Source organism: Gordionus sp. m RMFG-2023, chromosome 2, assembly GCF_954871325.1.
Source record: "Gordionus sp. m RMFG-2023 chromosome 2, tfGorSpeb1-WG-v2, whole genome shotgun sequence".
NCBI lineage: Eukaryota > Metazoa > Nematomorpha > Gordioida > Chordodea > Parachordodidae > Gordionus > Gordionus sp. m RMFG-2023.
The window spans coordinates 49,955,344-49,979,408 of NC_088776.1; the positions used below are offsets into that span (position 1 = coordinate 49,955,344).

The window sequence follows — 24,065 nt, forward strand, 5'->3', positions numbered from 1 at the left end:
GCTAACTCAATATTTCATCCAGAAAAATATTATGACCCCAAAGATTTTGCTCATAGATGGAACATAGGACTGAACATCTATTGGCGAAATCTCGACGCTTAGGCAATATTTTCCTGGCTATAATGTTAAGTTAGCCGTTTTTAAAATCGGCTCAAATCGAGCCGTTTAACAAATAATAAAAGGTATAGGAAAGGTAATATTATTTATTTTCTTTTAAAATAATAATAATATATTTCTTACCATAAAAAAAATGTCCTAATTATTTGTGACAAAAAATAAAATTTATTATCGGTACAATTTGTATGCCACTATCGTGATAGGTTGCTGTTATTTTATTTAATAGATCTTATCTTCGTCAGGCTAAGGCGTTACCAGAGTTTCTGAGTTTATGAGCTCATAAGGTTAAAAGATAGCAAACTACAAATGGAGTGTTGCAAAACATTATTTTGAAATTGCATATTTTGAGCAATTTTTATATTTACAAATTTTATCGTTAATTTTATAATTTAAAGTAATATTTATAACTTTTTACAATTTATAACTATTTATAGTATTTAAAATATTGATTTGGCCTTAGCTTTGCGCGTCCAACACTTTTACTTATGATAAACAAACCATCTGACTTAGGTCAGTTCCATTTTAGTATATTATTGGCTAATAAATATAAAAGCTGTGTAAGTAGGAATTAAACAATATAAAATGTATGAACAAAACAAAAAAAAAATTACCCTGGATATGATGACCATATGGAATTAAAATGGAATAGATTCGATGGAAAACGACCCTCCCTTTAAATTCGTAGCCGGAATAATGTTATTTCATAGGAATGTGACATCTTTATCGATTCAGCGAAAAATTTGATATTGCATTTCCTTTCCTTGTTTTTTTTGGTTATTTAATTTACATATTTATATTTATAAAAAAATGATTGGTTGATAAAAGATCCACGGTCCAATCCATAGCATCAAACCGTAGCCATTTATTAACTTCTTTAAAAATATGTTCTAGTCCAGTCTTAGAGTCTAGATAGAACGTAAAACCAGAACCATAAATATAAACAAATCAATAAATTTTAATTGTACGCGTTTTATTGAAATTAACAAATTTAAGACCATATCGCGATAAATTTTCTGTATTTTGTAAAATTTATAGCGAAAAAATATTATATATATAATATATACAAATTAATATAAGGTTCATGGCAAAATTATCTGAAAATTAGTTGGGCAATTTATCTATACAATGCTGGCATAACTTTTCCAATAAAATTTAATTTTCTTTTTTAAATTTAAAAATAACCCTTAGTAAATTATTTGAAAATTGAGATCTTTCGAAATTCCCAGGGCGAGGATTCCGAATAAATCGTTATTCCAGAAAAACTTATACGTAATATATACCTATAAATTTATTTATGACTTTCTATTCCACTATAATTATATTTTATACCTAATCATAAACCGCATAATTCCACCTTTTTTTATTATAAATATTAATAGTTGTTAATTTATTAACAAGTGTATTCATTTATAATTATCAAATCAATTTATTTTGATTCGAAATTCCTTTTTCTTTTATTATCGGAGTGGGAACAAGCAAGGCCAGATGATTTCATAAAGAAATGAATATATGTATTACTGAAATAAATATATTGTTTGTATTTGTATTTTTAACTTTTAATTAATATGACCCGAATTTGTATTCTTCTTTTTCTTTATTTTTGCTGACTTTATAAAGTGGGCTAAATAAAAAACAAAATATCTTATGTCATTATATAATTGTATATCTTATCATCTTTTATATATTATATTCCGTGATATCTTTCATCGTAGTGATTCTGGATTTTTCCATCCTCGATTTCAAAAAAGGAAATTTAAACCAATATTTGTTCCTTTTGATTTTGAAATTACAAAAGGACTTTCTTTAAACAAGAAAAAAAAAATCAGAAATTAATTTGAAATAAAAAATTGGCCTCTTTAGTTACAATATTATTTTAAGTAAACCATAAAAAGAAGTGAAATTGCAATCAAAATTCAAAATATTATATTATAATATAAGGCAGGGCGGGGTAGGTTTGAACCGAGAAAAAATTAAAGTTACTAAGTGATTTTAAAAAATCACCATTTATAAATAATTTAAATAAATAAGAAATTTTTTTGAATTTTTTTTAAACTTTATATTGGCATGAATTTTATATTTATTTACAATTTTACATCATAATAATATAAATATAAAATTCATTGTTTAGAAGAATGAGCAATCGATATAATTCATCAATGTGGACAACAGTATTCCGTCATAAAAAAAATAATATGTATTTTAAAAAATAAAAATTTCATATATAAATATATGAAAAATTTATGTAAAATATAAAAGGTAAAAATTATGACTTGTTGTATTTTATAATATAAATTTTTTTTTTATTATATTATAGAATTTGTGTCACAAAAAATGCTCCCTTTTTACTTCCATATAGGAGAGGGGAAAAAATTGGAAAAAGAAAAAAAAATCAACAAAATTTAAAAAAAGCACAAATTTTAAATGCGTTATTGGATTGGTTCAGAAACAGATAAATAAATAAATAAAATATATAAGTTTATCAGTAATTCGGGTTTATTTGCTTGGAGGTTACTGAGCCGGGGCTTGATTAGATTTAAGTTATGATAATGATGGGCTAGAGTAATGTTGTTTTATTTTCGATGATTAGATTAGGGACAATAATACATCCTTTTTAGCTTTACCTAACTCATAAAAATTTCCGCATATAAAATATTGGAATTTGAATGTACAAAATCTTTTTTTAAAAATTTGAAAAGTTTCAAAATTTTAATGAATTTGTTTGTTAAATTTTTAAAATTTTCAATATTTGGGACATGTTTTATTTTTATATTTAAAAAATAGCTTATTTCTTCTTTTCCGATAGTTATGAAAGATTGTGATTATAGTCTGAAAGAAGGAAAGAAATAGTAGGCCAAGGAATGAATAGTCAAAATCATCGATTTCAAATAATAAAATGAATGTTTGACTTCGAAAATTAAAAAATAGTTAATTAGTTGTTTTCTTGAAAAATTTAATATTTTTTAGTCTAATTCAAGCTAATGTCAAAATTTAAGATATAATTAGGTCGAATAATCGTAACGAGATTGTATCATAAATTAAAAGGTATGATAAAATATTGCATAAAAATATAGCGAAATAAATAAATATTATCGTTATAAGGAATTGTTTTAATTTTAAATCTTTTAAATTCCTGATTTACTTAATAAGTAAATTTAAATCACATATAAAAAAAATTTTATATATCATGTTTATTAATATCCCAAAATCTTGACTTTTAACTTCTTTTTTATTAAAAAAAATTAATGTAAATTTCGATTAGTGTTTTTTTTAAGATTAAACATTATTTCTACAGCATACTATTTTTTCATTTATAATTCTTTATCTAATTAATTTGTAATTATTGTGCAATTTTACTAAATATTTAAAATAAATAAAATTAATTGTATTTTCTCCTTAAAATGATTTTTAAACATGTTTTTTTCGCTGTTTTTTTTTCATTTTGTTTTTTTTTTAAATATCGTTTTTGTTTTATTTACATCCCTATATATTACATAATATTACTCTATAAATCACGATAATAATAAAGATGGTATTGGTGTGATAAAGCGTAGTGAGATGACCAAGTTTCATTTTCATGCATGGTAGTGCTAGACTTATTAATATAATTTTTTGAAACGCTTCGAACAAAATTATATCATTTGCATTTATATATTTTTATTATACAAATTATAATTATGCTAATAAAATTTGTGTTAATATTTTATTTTAAAAAATACCGACTATACTTAATAAATTTTTAATAAATGTGTGTTAAATTGCATTTTTTTTTTGACAAAATAGTTAAAGGGAAAGTAATAGGATATCCAGGTGTGGGCTCAAAAATAAATTGTTTTTGAAGGCTAGCTCTATCTGATTACAAAATACACTTCTTTTATTCCATCCCTCAATGTTTAATTTTTAATATTTCAAGAAAAACTGGTAATAAAAGTCAATATTTAAAATATTTTATATGGAATAATAAAAGAAATAGGAAAAAGCATTAAAAAAAAGAAGATAAAGTAGAAAAAAAAGAGCATAAAGTTTAAAAAAAATCCGTTTTCAAATTTTATAAATACAAAACAATTTTTCTTCCCCCTCCACTGCTATTTTAGTTAGAAAAGTCATAATCTTTATTATGAATTCATAACAACAGGTAAACACATATAATAGAAACAAAAGATTATATTTTTTAAAAAAAATTAAAAATCGATTAACGATGCTTGAATTAACAAAAAAAATGAATAGGAAAGCTTCCTTTAATAATAAATAAAAATATTTATATATAAATGAGAAATGATAACCAAGGTATAAATAATATAAATTATTTATTTATCGATTTTGTATTGAAAAAATATTACATTTAGAGACTCCAAGAAACCTTAAAAAATGAAGAAATAATGAAACTTAGATGAAGATGATAAATAAATTTTGATCTGAAATATTTTGGGCACACTTTAAATTAGTTAAACTTAAAAAGTATTTTTTAATAAAAATTTTTTTGAAAAATCGATCTTTTTATATGATATTCATGTAATGAAATCAAAATAATTTTAACAACTGTAAGAAAAATACCACTGATGCAAAGTAGAGATCTACAATGACCGGCCAGGTACCCTCCCTATGGGTCAGCTGAGTAATGGAAAAAAATTATTTGGGGCGGACCGGGCAAAATAATTAAAGGGCTGAGCAGTAGAAAGAAAATTATTCTAAAGCCTAATCATATAATAATATTTTTTATTTTGCTCAAAATTATGATCAAATTATGACCTGCTACTATGATCATTCATTCATAAATATCATTTCATTTTCCTACATTTTGTGTTTATGGCTTTAATATGAAAATCATGAAATCTAAATCCTTATCATTATTAGTTTTCATAAGATATATTTCTAAATTATGAAAATCAGAGTCGGTCGGGCAACCTAGTAAAAAAAATTGGAACCGGGCCGGACCCAAATTTAACCGGGCTGGCCCGGGAAATTTGGCCATTTGCAGATCTCTAATGCAAAATTATTCATCGGACATCAACATGCATTTATTTTATAACATTTAACATCTATTTTTCTGAGGCATTTATTAATATAAATAGTCATTTGTTAATAAAAAAAAATACTTAGCTAAATTAAAACTTACGTGAAAAAATATAGTATAATGAGTTTCTTCCTATTTTTTATTTTACTTTATTAAATTTTTGTTGCGGAATTAATTTTATTTAAAAATGAAGAATAAAACATATACAATAAAAATAAATTGCGACACTACAAGTTTTTTCTTTAATTGAAAAGGCATTTTTCGTGGATTTAAATGAATAATAATCAAAAAATATCTTTTAGTGGAAATGAAGACTGAAGTTTGTTTTTGGATATAATAAATTCCATTTTTTTAGATCGATTATCGATATTCGGTATGCTAAAAAAAGGTGTTATCGTTGTATCTGTGTTTAAGGTGCTAAAAAAAAATTAAATTGAGATGTTAATTAGATAATTTAAATTAATAAAAAAGATTATCATATAGAGCTTTCTCCTCCGTGTTTTAATGATCAGGTCAATTAGACTAAAGAATCATCAAAAACCTACTTGTTTAAATTTAAAATAAATTTTTAATTACAAAAAAGAGTTATGAACTTTCTCTCTTTTCTTTAAAAATAAAAATATATTTAATTACGAGAAATATTTTTGTGCCTTTTTGTTTTTATTTGAAAAACAGAATATTCTTATTATATCATAAAAAAAATTGGTATCTCTTTTTCAAAATGCCCTTTAGGAAAATCATTTTATGACATTTTTATAATAAAATTTAGAGCCAATGAAAAAAAAATATATAAATCATAAATTATTATATCGATCGCATTATTGGCTTAATTGTTTTTCTTACGAATAAATTATTAATTACAGAGTTTGAAAAAAAAATCTTCAAAGAATTTTTTTTTGATTTGAATAACAGATTTTTGATTAAATTTTAAGGTTGTAAATAAGAATTCAGAAATTTTAAACTCTATTTAGCAGGAATTTTGTTATAAAAACTTAATCGAAATCTTGAAAGAGGTCTAAACTCACCCCGGGTCTATATTATTCCGATTTGATGGGTTGCCCATAAATCGGTCTTTGTATGGTCTACGTCTTATGCCCAACCAAACAATTTTAAAATTCTAAACCCTAATATATGGGTTCGCAATCCTGTTAAATTTTACCTTCGAGACACTTAAATCAAGAAAAAAAATTTTTTTTTAAATTTATTATACCATTTTATGTTAAGTGTTGAATCGTTCCATTTAATTAAACAATCTCCAAAATTATTTAGCCGCATTTTTAGATGGGAAAAAAATATAGGCTCCGTTACGATGCATAATTTAAATTTTTTACCTGAAAAAAAATGCATTCAAAACACACCATTATACAATAATGTCAAACCAATATTATTTAAAAGTAGGTGCATCAAAAAAAGCAGGCTTAAAGGCCGTTAAAGTGGGTCACAAAGGGCGAAGACCCCATAACCCCCTAGAAATTTCCAGACTACGTCTATTTATATACATTTATATTCTATTTGGTATAAACAGTATAAATTAAAAGATTATTGTTGGCAAAATAAGAAAATTTATAAAATTGGTATTCAAGATTCAAGATAGAACGAAAAATATAGAAGTAATAGAGAAATTATAATTAAAGATTTTTTTTTATTACAATAGATTATTTTCACCCATTGGTGTTAAGGTTGAACTTTAGTAAAGTAATACTAACATTAAGTACGCTTTTACACTTAAAAATAGAATAGGTTAAATGCCGACCTTATACGAATTATACCGTCTTTGGGATTTATGTGATAATATTATTATAGAGTGAAATGTACCTATAGTGTTTAATTTAATTCACGTATAAATAGAAGAATTAAGGAAAGGGTTTTATTAATTTAAAAGAAATCAAAGCAAATCCCTAAAATTTAACCTAATCATATTATCCATGGGTGTATTTCAACCCCAACCTTCCCCCACCCCTTGTCTACACCCCATTTCCTATTAAAGACCTCTTAAAATGATTTATTATTTGAGTTGCAAAAATGATTATGGCCTCGAAAATGTTTTCCACCTTGAAGAAATTTTTTTTTGGGGGGGGGGTGGCCTAATAAGCAACTTCCTTTCCCATCCTTCACCTATTTCGAGCCCAGAAATTTATAATTATAATCAGAATCGAATAGGTTATTATTTTGCTCTTTACAAAAAGTATCAATAAAATTAACTTAATAAAATAAAATCAAGGGTGTATAAGTCGGGTTTTAATAACCCAATATTTTCGCCAATAAATATTAGGCAAGCCTCTAGATTTTGCTCATAGATGGCAGAAAGGTTTTGACATCAATTAACAAAATCTTGAGGCATACCTAATATCAATTTAGCTAAAATCCAAATTTAAAATAGGCTAAATCAAGCCGTTTAAAAACACTAGGTATATCTAGTATATTTATTATATAGCTTAAGTTAATGCGAATTAGGTGGACTGGTGAATTCATTTTTAAAAAAATAATTCAATAATAGCCTTTTAGCCAATTGCTAACACTATAGTTGCATTACAAAATATATTATTTGTATTTTACAAATAATTTTATTATACAGTAATATAGGAAACCCCCAAGTGCTCTCTATGGTTTACAAATTTTTGGTATATTTAATGTATAATATATTCTACAATACAAAAATTTGACTATAAAAGCAATCATTGAGATACTCGAAAATAAAACATCAATTTAATCTTATTATTTTACTAAATTTGGTTAAAGGGTGTTACTTTATTTTAAAAATAAATAAGGTACGCGTTATCATTTCTAAAAAGTAACGAGTCGAAGTAACGTACTCGTTATGTCCTATTTTAATCATTTTTGTTTTATTATTAAAATATCTAGCTTAAAGATACGTCTTTGAAAAATATTAAACAATTCTAAAATTGAAACCTTCCATTCTCAGCACTTATTGAACGGGTGCTCAGTATGGTATAAGCAGTTTTGAGAGATAAACTGTCTTGTTTATCGGATAAAAAGTTAGAAAAACAAATCATCGTTAAAAATTAATAATTGTTTTAAAAAAAATATCAATATATTTTTTGTCTAAATAAATATATATCGATTGATGAAGTAAAAGGAAAACAATTTATGCCATCCTTTTTTTGATAGTAACGATTTCGATACTTTAAAAAAAGTATAGTAACAAGTTACTACTATTTTAAAGTAACGTAAACGTAAGAAAATTAATATTTTTTCTACAGAGTGCACTTTTTAAGTAACGTCAGTAAACCAAAAAAATAATTTAGAAGTTATAATGTTAACTATATGCTTTCCTTTTATTTGCAAAAAATTATAATATAAGAATATTATACTATATTTTAGTGTTATTTACATTTTTGTCAAAAAATAACTTTAACTCGTTACTTTGATGTATTAGAATATAACGACAATAACCAGTTACTTTTCAGGTTACTTTTAAAATATGTTAAATAATATAACTTATTTATTACCTTTATATGATTATTTCCCAAATTTGGTGCTTATTATTAAATATGTCATACTTGCATAAAATGCTTTTGTCAAGCGGGTAGTGGGAGGTGGGGGGGAGCAAAAAATTCCGATACCGGATAAAATATTTTAAAAAATATATTATTGTTTTATGAATTTATATTTTATAATAATCATTCCTACCTCTCGTCGCATATATATTCCAATTCCAATTTACATTAATTCACAGTAGAAATAAATAGAGTACTACTTTATTCTATGAATTAATATCGATTTTCAAATTTTCCTTCCCGTTATATCCATCTATCATTTTAGAATTTCCCACCAAAACATTTGATTCAATACAAAAATAAAGTTAAATATTTCAAAAAAAATGGCATCGATTTGCTTGATACTATGACAATAGCTGAAATTATATTGGAACTTAAGGAAATTATGGCAAATAGATGACGAATTTCATATATTATATGTCATTGCTGAGTCAAAAGCAGTGCTCTATGAATTTAATATTTGTTTACCTCGACTCGCAGCAGGCAAGCCCATCGTTCCAATATTAATATAGGGTTGGTCAGCAGTTGAAGAGTACTATAAAATAAATTTCTTTATCCCTCTTTTGTATACTTTTTTCTGAATAAAATATTGAGCTAGCCGTTTTTAAAAATCGGCTCAAATCGATACTGGTGAAATAATTAAAAAATTAGATCAATCCCACAGGAAGATTGAATTTTACATTATAAATTTATAATATGCTTCTTAATTATATTTTTTCCCCCATTTTTTTTATCATTAATTTACATTTGAATTTTTGTATTATAAATTGTCAATATTTTAAAGTCACCTGTCCTAATAAATTTCTGAAACTTAAGACATTCTTAAATAACTTCTAGAATAATTGAAAAAAATTAATTATCTCTCACATAGCGAATTTCTGCGTTCGCGCTTGATTCCTGTAGAATGTTTGAAATTTTTAGACATAGATTTCGAAAATAGTTTATAGATAGGGCCTAATTAAAATTTATTAAGCTCAAATATTTATGAAATGTAAATATTATATATTTATATATTTTTTCGGTGCAAAGGTACATTTTATATTTTTTAATACAAATAATTATGTGGTAAATTTTTTTTCTTCAGTGCAATTATTTTTTTAACTAAATGGTGTTTTCGTTTAATTTTCCTTTGATTAACATTTGCAAAAAATTGTGTTAAATAATTTTCTGTGACTACTAATTAATTACTTTTAAATATAAATAGTAACTGTAACTAATTAATTTTAAAAATGAACTAGTAGCCATTTACTTTTCAAAGGTAACTTGTGCAACGTATCTAGTACAATGTAACGAGTAACATTTAAAATTTAACTATGACTACTAACTAGTTACTTTTTAATATAAATAGTAGCTGTGTCTAATTACTTTTTTAAAATTAACTAGTAACTTTACCCATTAATTTTTCAAAATTAACCATTAACAATACTATATATTATGAATAAAATTTATAATTTCTTTAAATATCCCAAAAAGGAACCATAAACTATATCTAAAAATTTCAATTTCAATTGTTTTCTGATGTGTAGAAATTCTTTGACTTTGTTGTAAAATATCCAAATTTGCTGTCTAGATTTTTTTTTTAAACTTGAATATTGGTGAAAAATGGCCGTTTGTGAATGTGACTATAAGAATGAAATGAAAATTGTTGAAGTATTTTATATGTATTTTTCCTTCTAGAAATTATATTTGCATCAAAAATATAATGGTTCGCAAATTTAAAGTTTATTATACATTGGAGAATTGAATATTTTATTATAATATTTAAGATGGGGGGAGTAAATTATAAATGTGCCCTTCGAGATAAAATGGAATGTAACAATATTATCATTATCTGTACAATTAAAAGATGAATATGTGTAGGATTGAAAATAACGATGAGTTGGCAGAAGCTATTGATCTAATACCCATAAATAATTCTATCATACTCTATGTTACCGGTATAAGGGTACAATCTGTTTCTGATGTAAAAATCGAAGAATACCATAAAAATTTATATAAAAATATTATCATTTTTTAAAATTAAACTTAATATTTTTATAACAAACAAAAATCATTATAATGTTATCAAAATTATTTGAAAATTAAAAACAGTTTCTAATAGAGAATAAATAAGCCTTTTCATCGGGAAAATAATATAAAAAAATAAGTTAGAAATTAGAAACGAATTCTAATATTATATATGTTGGCGGCCAGGCGCGTAACCAATGGGGGGGAAAGGGGGAAATTCCCCCCCCATCGCAAATTTGACTATTTTCATAAATATCATTTTAAGCTAATAAAAATTTTACCCCTACCTCCCAGACCCCCCCCCCCCCACCTCACCAATCAAAATTTTACAAATATTTGAATATCAATTTTCCAACATATTATTCAAAAATATTAATAAAATGGAAAAATATTTAGTCAAAGAGATTGAAATCAAACGATAATTTATAAATAAGGTTGAGCATGAAAAAAAAGTAATGTGTCGTTAGCAGCGATATCATTATTGAATTCAATTGATCAATCAGAGTTTATCATTGCTGCTAGTTGCATCAATAAATTATTTTCCTATAGCTCACTACTTTGTAGAAATTTACAAAAACCAAATTTAGATTTGGTTCAGGTTATTGATTTGGTGGAAAATATACATGAACAGGTAGATACAATAAGAATGAATGTAGACGTTGAATCGAAGGCTAAATTTTATGATATAATACTAATTAAACCTCGTCTAGCACCTAGGCCATTATTGAGATGAAAATAAATATTGGCTCAACTGAAGAATATTATAAAATATCCATTTTCATCCCATTCTTAGATACTTTTTTATCGCAAATAAAAGTACGGGTTTTAGATAAAAAACAAGTCTTTAGCAATCTTCAAGTTTTATTACCCAAAGATCCTTCTTCATTTTCTAATGTCACTATTGGTAAAATTAAATATTTAGAAAAATTTTATTCCTATGAGATTGATACTGAAATAATTTTAATCAGTGAATTCGAATTGTGGTATAAATATTTATACGTTTAGCTATTTTACCTAAGCATGCTATTGATGCACTCAATCGGTGTAAAGAAACCTTGGCTCAATTTCCTAATATTTCGAAGTTGTTTTATATTCTTGCATGTTTGCCTATTACAACATGTACGAATGAAAGGACTTTTTCCAACTTGAGAGGGTTGAAAACATATTTACGAAGTACTGAATCTCGGCTAAATGGGTTAGCTCTGTTAAATATACACAGAGATTTGGTTCCAACGACAAACAAAATAATTAAAAATCTAAATTATATTCTACTTATATTGTATGAGAATTTAAGCTGAGGCTAGTTTTTAAAGCAAATTTTATAAAAAAAATGACATTACACTTTATTTCAACTTTACATTTAAAAAAACTTTATTAAATATATACCTATCTTGAAATAATAAAAAAGAGGCTTGTAATATCCTATAAAAATAGAAATATAATTAAATTATGAATAATTTAATAGAATAGCTAAATAAGACCCGGCCGAAGGCTTGGGGAAAAGCTGGCCCAAGGCCAGGTAAAAGGGGTTTGGGGGCGAAGCCCCCAAAAATATTTCCCCCCCCCCTATAAGAAAATCCTGGATACGCCACTGTTGGCGGCAGTGTGTTTTTTCCGCCAATGTGTTATTTTTTCAACTTGAAATCATTTTTTGATCTTGTTTTTATTTCTTTTAAATCTGATTTTTCTGGAAATATATTCATTCCAGCATGCTTAGAATACCTATCTTATGAATTGTAGGCAAATTTACCGCTAACCCTTGAGTCATTTATCATTTATATAAAAAATCTGTAGAACAACGAATATAAATTAAATTAAGTTGAAAAGTTCATGGCAAAATTGTTAGAAATTCATAGGGTTGTTATTTAAAACATAATGGAATACATTGCTGGTAAAATCAAATTCCTAAATTTAAAAAAACGTGCTCAAAAAAAGATTCTAAGTTGAAAAAATAACGCATTGCTGCTAACATATATAATTAATTAAGTAATAAAGTTAGAAAAACAAAGTAACAAACTATAGATTTAACATAAAGAAACATTATTAGGCTCTAAATAAAATATTGAGTAAAATGGATGCCAAGACAAAGGGATAAAATATCCTTCATCTTGGTTAAGATTATTAGGACTTTTGCAATATTTTAGCTTCTCTAATTATTCTCTTTTCATTGTATTTAATAATATGATGGATCCTAATAAAAAAAAATTTGTATTAAATATACTAGTTCACAAGATGGCGTTATAAATTTTTATATATTAATTTGGAAATAATATAACCCATATTATATTTATTTTTTTTTAAAAAAAACAATATTATAGTAAATTTATGGCACAATATTAATATATTTAAATTTTACAATATATATTATATTGTATATGATATGATATGATATGATATATAAGAGGAAAACAATCAACGATTCACTTTTAATAGATTCGAAAATAAAGAAAAATGGGTAAAATCACATGTAAATAAATTTTCAGTATATATGTAGTATTGGAATATGGAACCAACGAGGGATTCAGAATCTTTTAATTTTAAATCATTTAAATGAAGGTTATCTTACATTTTAAACAACTTGATTTGACGGTAACTGTGTTCCAACACGTGTATAGATTACCATACCCCATAAATTTCAGACAATTTTCTTATGAACTTTTGAGTTTTTTTTCTCTTTAATATGAAAAAATCATATATTCAAATTAACATAAATTAAGACTAGTTCAAAAGTTTGGAGCAAAAGAATACTCTCCACATGCTTGAATACATTTCTGATCAAAATTAGCTGCGACATATGAATAATTTAAACGATGTATTTAGAAAGCAGCAAGTCCGCATATAATTTCTATAAATATATTATGATTTTTTTTTTATAAAATTAGATCTAAATATTCGCATCAAATTTTGAGAATTACGCATCAGCGTTAGAGGCTTGCTTATTTTTCATTTAAGGATATTCATTGTATATGAAGCTTAGATAATTTGTATAAATTTTAGGGTCATCTTAGGTCAGAGAGAGTATCCCTGGGAACCCTGGAAATTATGTTACCATAACTCATTTTTAAAAAAGCCAGAGCATGAGAGTCAAACATTTTTAATGTCGTCGCAATTATGGATAGGAATTAATTTTGTTAAAAATCTCGATTTCACCGATTTTTTAAAAATCAAATATTTCCTAAACCTCGAGATTTGGCCAAAGGATAGCAGAAAGGTTTGGTTTTTTTTAGCAAAATGTCGATTCTTAGATAATATTTTTTTGATTAAGATTTCGATTTGGCCGTTTTTTTAAAAATTGGCGAAATCGAGGTTCTTCAATATTTGGATAATTCACCCAGCTTAGGGGCCACTGACAATAGGCTCGATGCAAGAAATATCCCAGTTTAATCAACTTTCCTACAGGTGATCTTGGCAGCTCCATCTAGGTGTCTGTCTTAAAGTCCGTAAGGCTCTTGAAGAGATGCTGAAATACTTTAAGACCCGGGCTATAGTGCCATTGCACTTGCAGGAATACCTCGTTTGCAAATGTAGAAGGTGACCTGAATTGACAAGTGTTTGGTAAGGGTCAGTGCAAAGTTAAACATTGTATAGTAATTTACTAAACAACATCCTAATTTTATTTAAAGGAAATAAGACCCATTTTTAATCTATCTTAATGGATGGATCATTAGTCCAAACGTGTAATCATGATAGATCCATAAATTTAAGAATGAGTATCTGTTACGTTAGACCCCCGATCTTAAGAGTACGTGATGAGAATAACGCCATATTGAAAGATTCCTGAGGTTCGTTGCGCATACACAATCTTAGGAATAAAAAGGTACTTCAATAAAATTCAAGCTTGGTGGGCTGGGAGGAGCGATAGAATATCTCGCAAAAGAGTTATGTTTCAACATATTATTTGAATTTTTAATATTCAATCACTAGGTAAGATCATATCCAACTATTATGTTTGGTCATATGAAATCCCACCTTTAAAAAATAGGAATTAAACTTAAAAAAAGTATAATTTAAATCTATAAAAAATTCTGATTTAAATATTAAAAAAAAATTGCCCTTTAAATTGATATTTAAATATAGGGATGGATATTTTTTATCGGATCAGGCCGATATTATACCCATTTTAAAATATCTATCGGCCAATTTTATAAAATTTTCCGATGCGATAAAAAATGGCGTTTTTAACCAAAATAAAATGTTATAAAATTTTAAAAAAAGGTTATATCTAAGATCATTTATTTTTATAAATAAATAGAAATCCATTTTTATGTTTATTTTTTTAATAATAATAAATAATTATTAAATATTCTGCCATATTGTTAATTTTTTTGCGCATTCTGTTTATAAAAGTGTGCGATAATCTCTTCCGAATCTGTTTTTAGTGAAGCTGGTGATATTGATAGTTGACATCGTCGTAGACTGACCTCTGATAAATTGGAAATTTGGGTATTTCTAAAAAGAAATCTTCGATATATTAATGTTAAATATTATTTTAAATATTTTTTACATATTTCATAATATATTTGTTTGTTATTTATTATGTATATAGATTAATGTTATTACTTATTATATAAAAGTAATTTAAAAATAAAAATATTTTATATACTGTTAGAATTGCAATTGAATTGAATACAAACTATAACTGATCATTATAATATATTTAAATGACATAAATTATGGTATAGTTAGGTTATATTATACTAATAAAAAGTATAGTAAAAATTAAAATCATTGGTATCTTTACAGAATACAAAATTAGATATGATATCTGATCGGGAATATCGGATCAGATCGGTCTCCAAAAAGTGGTAACGGTACACCCCTATTTAAATACATCCTAAAAAGACTAAAAAAAATCCCAAAACTGGGGAAAAAATGGTAACCTTTAAAGTTCCTTAGTGTGACATATTTTTTAAAAAATTGACAAAATAAAATACAAAAAAGATGCCTTGATTAATCAAAAAATTAGTTTGTAATTATAAAATTGTTTTTTCAAATTATTTCATAGGAGATAACCATATGTTTTGATTTTCCCTCTAAAAAAATAATGATATTACACCCTCTTTTGCCTATACAAAGACGAATATGAATGGTGTATTATTCGCATTTATTATGAATAATTTTCTTTTTTCTTTCACCTTTCTTTTTTTAAAATAATATATGAAATTTATAAGAAAATATATTGACAGAATTTTTTATAAACTTTTCCCGTGCTATTATGTTATTTTAAATTCTCAATGATATGTGGGCTGTTAATGTTATCCAGAAAGATCGATGGAGTTTTTGGATATAATTCTCTTTTGAATTATAATTATAAAATCTTTAAGAAGATTTTTTGAACCTTTGAATTTACAATTATTTTACTGCATTATTATTATTCATATAAAATTTAAAGTTTTCAGAATTAGTTTTTATAGATAAAAAAAGCTTGATAATTTTGCCTTTTTTAGATCAATTTTAAGGCAACCCTTTAATCAGGTGTGATGCAATTGATTGATAAGATAAAGTATTGGTCTTCCTTTATATTTTACAATATACTCACTCAAACAGCCATTTCAATATCTATTAATATATTAAAGTGTTCCCAAAGGGCCTTTTGAGGAGTTTTTGTCAACTTGATCATCAATTTATTCATCAGTTCAGAGTCATTTCAATTTTTATATAATAATTTATCAAAAGAATATGTAAAATTTTGTAAAATAATGATTTTAAAATGGTGCAAGGAAATTAAGAAAAAAAAATCAATACGCATTCCACTATTTCACATAAATTTAAAAATAATTAAATATAATAAAATTTAGTTAAAATTTTTATAGAATTTTTTTAATTATTTAATTTGCTTCTATTTGGATTGATTATAATTTCAAATTAGGTTTGCCCCCTCCTAAGCTACCTCAACAAAAATAAGGAAATTTAAATATAAAATCAAAATTAGCTAAAAAGGGAATCAAAATTAGCATACCTCTCCACCTTTTACATTCATTTACCCCCTTCCCATTTTATTCTAGTTATAAGAAAGTCTTTATACTAATGATTTGGAAAGTTTTAAATATTATATATCTTATATTAATTAGAGACCATAATCCATTCTAAAATGAAACAAATCAATACAATCCAAGCCTAAAAATTGGCATAATGGGATTAAAATAATTTTAAATTTCCAAATCTTAAAACTCTAAACCAAAAAATGGTAATTTAAAAAATCGAAACCAAGTCTAAAACAAAGCTCAGAAAATCAAAAATAAAATCTTAAACCATGCTGGGCTTGGAAATCTGTGCATGTCTCCAATTGATATCAAAAATATTTAATTATTAAATTTAATATATATCCAACCCCAAAATAGTTCTACTTCAACTTCTAGCTTATGTCAGTTTGGTATTCAAATTAATTAGGCTTATCATTTAAAATATTTCACACTCATCCTTAGCTTATGCCTCATCCCTCTCATTGGAAAATTAACTTGGAATATTATTTTCAAAAATATCTGTCTTTTAAAAATAATATGTTATTAGTTTAATTTTAAATCTAGCCAGTGATTATAAGGGTGGTGTATAATTTTTTTTTATATAAGAAAATATTTATAAATTTTTATTTTATAATAAATATATTACTCCACTTTATGATTAAAATTTATAATATATTTGAATATTTTTACCTGTATGTGAACAGATGATAAAGGTGTTTTTAAATATGAATGAATGATGTTAGTATTTAAATTAAATTTATCTTTAACGTTTCTTCGGCAATAAATAGCTTTACTACAAAAATAAGTTATTTAGTTGTAGTTGAGATGAGAGGCTATAATAAATTTATAATAATATGCCTAACTGTATTACATGGTAATAGTTTAACTGAATGAATTCTTATTGATAGGTAATTTTTTAAGTAAGCAATATATTTTAAAGTTTAAAATTTAAGCAAATAACTGAGGATGCAGCTAATTATATACCAAGGAATAGACTATAATCAGCGGTATATATATTGCTTTAAAATTTAGTGGAAGCTATGATTTTTTATTATTATTAAATAAATATGCTACTTATATAAAATTAATTTTAATTAGGAATATGAAGAAATTCTTTACATTATAAAGGATAATATCACATCCATAAATCTTTTGTTTCTTCAATTTTTTAGAGCTGTATTAATTGATGTATTTATATTGATTTGTAAAACATATATAAAATGACGATATTAACAATGATATTATCATTGGATATTAATTACAAGGATATAAAAAAATTATTCATTGTTTTCACGATAGTTCACAATCTTGACTGAAAATTTAACAACGAAATTTAAAAATAAAAATGAAGGAATTTGGTGAAAATTTAAAGGATTTATAAAATTAATTTTATAATACAATTAAATATGTTATTTCCATATTTATTAAAAAAATTTGAAGTAAAGAATAACGTTTTGCATTTCCGTTACTCAAAAAAGGAAACAAGTCACAGGTAGAGTTAACGAGTGGCTTTCCTTTTTTTTAAAAAATAGTAACGATGTTACTTTTTGACGTTATTTTACATGACTAGTAATTATATATTATAATCATAATGCAATTTTTTTATTACATACTCAAATAAGCATTCTAAATGTCGATTTCAAAGTCAAAAAGACATATTTCAATTTCACTTTACATACTTTTCATATAATTCTCTAAAACAGGGTATTGAGAATAATTTTCTTTAACTGAAATCATTGGTTTTTTTAAAGAAATAAACAAATTCCTCGTTTAGGCAAAGTAGAAAAAATAACTTTTCAAATGGAAATTGAAGATTATTTTTCGTCTAAAATTTTGGCAAAATTCTTTGAAATTATCAAAAATTGAAGCTAATTTAAAAAACAGGATGAACTTTTTAAATATTTTTTAATGTGATTTTACGGAAAAAAAATTTGGAATTTGGCAAAATATGATGGAAATTCTTAAACATTCTCAATTTTTCTTATCTTCAAGATTTTATTTTAGCGGTTTGTGAATAAAAATAGATATCTTAATATTTTTCAAATCAAAATATTAAATCAAATCAAATGGGCAAATAATTAAATGGGCCTCGTGAAGTTCCCACATATTTTAGATAGAAATTGATAGCCTACATTTATTTAAATAAGTGTAGGTCGCAAGCAACCAGAGATTATGGTTTTTCGTTTTATTAGCTTTAATAGGAGGTCTTATATTAGAGAAGTGTCGAATTATAGGTATAACCTTTAAGAGCAAATATTTTAGAGAGAATACATTTTAGTGAAACTTCTATCGCGAACCAATTATAACAAAATTTTTATCGCGAACCCTTTATTGCGAATCTTTTATCGAAAATGTATTTACGCTGAGTCATTATCGCGAGCACATTATCACGAAACTCCAAATAATGCATTTATTAAAAGTAAGCTACTTAAAAAGATAAACGTAAAGTGTTTTTAGGATCTTTTGAAGTATCGTCTATTAAGTAAGCATGTGACTTTTATCTAATGCGATAAAATAAATTAGCCATTTTCGGGTCTCTCTCACTCTTGGTTGTCAGTATGGTAAGGACAGTTGGATTCAGATTATACCCCAATAAATCCCCCCCACAACATAGATTTAATAAACGAAAAGTAAATTTTATAAAATATTTTGAAATGCTTAGAATTTTTACATTACTTGATCAAGATTAAAAATATTGAAAAAAATTTTTACTGATTTACTCAGATTATTTTCAAAAATCATAGGTGATTTTGCGAGTAAATTTTTAATTTTTTAAATTTTTTCTAAATTTTCGTAGTTGACACTTTTAAAGGATTTTTCATTAAAATACTAAAAATAATTCTCATTTTTTTAAAATCTCGTATTTATTTAGAAAATTGTTATTCCTGTATTAAAACCCCAAGAAACTAAACGTGTTATGTAGTCTCTGAAGAAAAAGAGGATTAAGAAAATTATGATAATAAATCATTTGATTTCCAATGAATTATTTCATTTTTTAATGTCAAAAGGTATCACTAAGCATTTCTGCTCATTTTGTAAGCGCTTTTACTCATTTATTTTTAATAAAATTGAATTAATACAAATGAGAATTTTTTTGAAAATAAGTATATAAATAATATGACCCGCTAATAAATATGTTAGAAATAACATCAATCACAAGGACAAACACTAAATTCAAACAATAAATAGAAAATGTTCCAGATCAAAATAATAGAGATATTCCTAATAGAAATTTAAAAGGCCCAGCCCATGTGTCATACCGGAAAATTTTTTAAAAAAATTATAACGGGCCAGAAAAACGTGCATAGAAAAATTTTAAACATAGCTATTTGAGAAAAAAAATTAGGGTAAGGCCGGGCTAAATAAATTAGGCAGAGATCTCTCTCTGAGTTTTCATAAAATTTTAATAGGCCACTCGGGCATTAAAATTTTGATATATTTTTTTGAATTTCAGGCTAATATTTTGATTTATTATTGGAAAATAAATTACAATATGTTATATTTTTGTACTTTAAGAGCTATCTAACCAAAATACTAAATCAATTAATAATATAGTATTAAACAAGTAAGTTATGTATTATGATCCAATAACAAATTCACATTACTGACATCAAAACAGTGGTTTTTAGAAGATAGCCATAGAAGAGAGATATATTATCTTAATTGATTGAAAATAAGACACAAAAAATGTGCAGGAAAATCGCCGGGCAAAAAAAAACTTTTAACGGTCTAAGGCGGGCACTTGGGTAAAAATTATTGTAGCCTTGCGTACTAGCTTCCTTATCTGGACACCGGGCAAAATGTGTTTACATATTTTACGGAGTAGATTCATATCCTAGGAAACAGTATATATTTTTTAACATAAGAGTTCTATGTAGGTAAGATTATCAAATGAAACTACTAAAAAATGAATGCTAAATCATCACTCTAAGTCCTTGGTAAGTCATGAAGAAAGCCATAAAGGTAAGTCATGAAGAAAGCCATAAAAAATGACATTCCAATAATAATTTTGTAAACCCATTCTAAGTTAAGTAATCGTTATATAAATTTATTAAGGTTAAAAGAAAATTAAAAACTCTTTCATTTGAAACAATTTTTCAAACTATTTTCAAAAATATTAGCTAATTTATATGGTCTTAAAATAAATGCTTCAAAATTAAATAGTTACTATTAGCAACTATCTATGGAGATAATATATTCGCGATTATTGATTCGCGTAAATTTCGCTGAAATGTATTCGCTTTAAAGGGCTCACTATAAGGGTTTCCTTATAAAAAATTCGCGATATCGATTTCGTTGAATAGTATTCGTTATATATTCGCGATAAAAAATACCAAACATCCCTACTAATTTATGAGCAGATGGTAGCCTAAAACCAGATGGTTTAAATTCTTTCTTGGTCTTAGGTATATCATTAATTTGGGAGTTCACATGCGTCTCTTCATTTCCAAAAAATGCAAATTCTTACCAGGTAGATACAGCTGAGAAAAAAAAATATTCTAAATTAAAAAAATTGTTTTTTATCAATCGTTATCTAACTTTTTTTTTAAATATAGGTGATAAAATAAGAGCCCTTATATCAGAATCTAAAGAATTTAATTTTTTAAAACAAAAATTGAAATTAGTGATCTGCATCGGGCCTAATTTTTCAAACCGGGCCCGGCCCGAATTTATTTAAATATGGAAATTAATTTTTATAAATACTCAAAATAAAAGATATATGTTATTATATGTCGTTTAGTTTCAATAAATAAAATCAAATATTTTTATTTTACATAAATAATTCAATATAAAATTGATAAATTTAGATATATTTAAAAAAATTTCCAAGGTCCGACCCGAACCGGCCCTAATTTTTTATAAAAATATTAGGCCCGAACCCGATTATTTTAAATAGAATTAGGCCCGAGCCCGGCCCGAAGCCCGTACGGGCCGGGCCTAACTTTGCAGATCTCTAATTCAAATTACAATTTTAATATATAAATATATTCATATTTTTTGAGAACTTGTAGTCTCAGTTCTATTTGACAGAATGAAGCGTTATTTAATGTATTTTATTTTTATCAGAGACCTGCAGCCAGATTTTTTTTTCGGCATGGTCCGGTTTTATATTTTCAGACCCGGCCGGGATGATATTTTAAAAAAAAATTTCTGCACAGCCCGGATTTATATATTAAATTTCTTTTAAAATTTTGGTTTTAAAATATATGACCAGGCTTAAAGTATTTTTTTTAAGATATTTTTTAGGGCCGGCAAGAGTTTTTTTTTAAGAAAAAAAATTTTTAAACCCGGCTTTGCCCGGATATATTTTTAAAAAAAGGTCTTGCCCATAATATTACTTATACTTTTATATAAAAAAATTGATTTGATTTCTCAATCAAAAAAGTCCACATGCATTCGCTCCCATGGATTACTGAATTATTTAAAATGTGTCTTATTTATGTCAATTATATCGACATCATTTTCTATATCAGTTTTTAGTTGTATCTTATAGATCCTAAAATAAAATTTAGGCATTAAATTTATTGGTTGAAAAAACATAAATTTTTCATTTCTTATATAATCTTGGTTTAAAATATCAAAATATTTTAATTATTTTAATTTTTATTATATATTTATAAAAATAAATACTTGAATATATATCCGATAGAGGGAGTATATTTTAATTACATTTTATTAATTTTTTTGAAAAATATTTAATTTGTATTTTTGAACTTTAAACAAAAACAATTTTTACAAAAAGGAAAGAATTTAACAAATTTATTGGCACAGTTTTCAAAGAGGTTCTGCAGCATTTACGATTCTTTAAATCTAAAAATAACTTCTAAACTATTTAATAAAGATTCAAAATACTTGACAGAGCCCTTTAGATTCCTTTAACCCAGTGGCTACACTTTCTAAGGGATGGAAGCAGAATACCCCCTAAAAAGTTCCCCCCATGAAAAAATGGTCACTTATTTTTTGACACTCATAAATTTTAAAAATAATTTTTATTGCAACAATCTTTAATATATAAAATAAATAAAATGTAAGAAATATTATTTTTAAATTAATAATTTAGATAAATTGGGGGAATAGAAAGCGAAAGAATTTATAATTATATTATTATTTATTGCAGAGCCGCCTTAATTTTTTTACCAAACCTGGCCCAGGCCCGCAGTAAAAAATTTTTTTACCCCAAGCCCGGTCCGGCCCATATCTAATGTTAAAAAGAATTCCAAGCCCATGATAAGTTTCAAAAAAATTTCCCAAACCCGGCCCAAGCTCATATCCAAAAGTATATTTTTTTTTATTTATTGAAAATAAACAATATTAAAATATATTTAGGCAATCATTTTGTTTACAATACTGAAATTATTATTATTAGAAGAAAAAAAGGCAATATTTCTTTAAATTAGCAACTGTTTTAAATAATCTAAATTTAAATTTAATAATTTTAGGCCCAAAACCAGCCCAAGCCCATTAAGAAATTTTTTTTTAAAAAAAGGCCCGCTAGAAAATATAATATTAGACCCATACCCGGCCCATGAAGTTGTTTAACTAAAATTTTTTTCAATGGTAAAATTAGATTTTGAAAAAACATCCAAAAATTCAGTGTATATTAATCTATTAAGAATTATAAATAATTAAAGACAATAATTTAAATTATACTTCTCAAATTAATCAGGCAATCTTTTACCAATTAAATTTGATTTATTTAGCCTTTGAAATGGTTTGAAATGTTGTACAAGCCAAACTTGTTATCAACAATATTTTATCCAAAACACAAAGTGATAAAATAAAATAAAATAAAATTTTTCTATTGCACTAGCCATAGTGGAAGTGGCAGTATCTTCAACATCCTTTAAATTTGTTAAAGCTGCCCTCAAGGCATCATAAAGTATAAAAAATTTACAATAGCTTTATAAGATGATAGCCAGCTTCTATCTAAACAAATAAGATAATATTACCGAGTGGTTTTCTTGATGCGTAGAAATCGTTGCGATTTTGTCAGTTCACTATTCTGACATGCTTTGAGCACTTCATATCTTTTAACACCATTAAAGTATATATATAATCTCGTCTATTATTCCTAAAACATTTAGTAATTCATTTATTGATTGACATATTTGAACAATGATTAAATTTAATCGATGACAATAGCACCAAATAAAAGCTGGCTTTGGCGCCTCCTCTCTAGTCAAAGCCTGCACTCCATTGATTCTTCCACTCATGTTTGAGACGCCATCATAGCTTTGCCCAACTAGGAATTCAAGAGGTAAATTCATGAAGCGAAGTTTGGATATTTTCTTTTTAATATCGAAACCAGTTGTATTTCCCATACAATGTATGTCTATCAGTCAGTCTTTCATGGGATTAGGCATCTCACTATTTTCATATATTACTACCAAAGCTATTGCTTCTGATTTCGAAACATTATGTGCCATCAACTATGACTGTAAAGTACCT

At 25.4% G+C, this 24,065-nt stretch overlaps 1 protein-coding gene across 2 annotated transcripts in view; it reads right to left on the reverse strand.

Moving 5' to 3' along the window:
* The window catches only part of LOC135924613 (myosin-VIIa-like), a 42,015-nt gene extending 24,657 nt beyond the window's left edge, over positions 1-17,358 (reverse strand). For both annotated transcript variants that reach the window (XM_065459704.1, XM_065459703.1), the window contains exons 1-2: positions 17,307-17,358; positions 729-877 (exon numbers count right to left, since the gene is read on the reverse strand). In XM_065459704.1, the coding sequence (XP_065315776.1) occupies positions 729-746 (18 nt within the window). In that variant the 5' untranslated portion in view covers positions 747-877; positions 17,307-17,358. The remainder of the gene's footprint in view (positions 1-728; positions 878-17,306) is intronic.
* Positions 17,359-24,065: the final 6,707 nt, after the last annotated feature.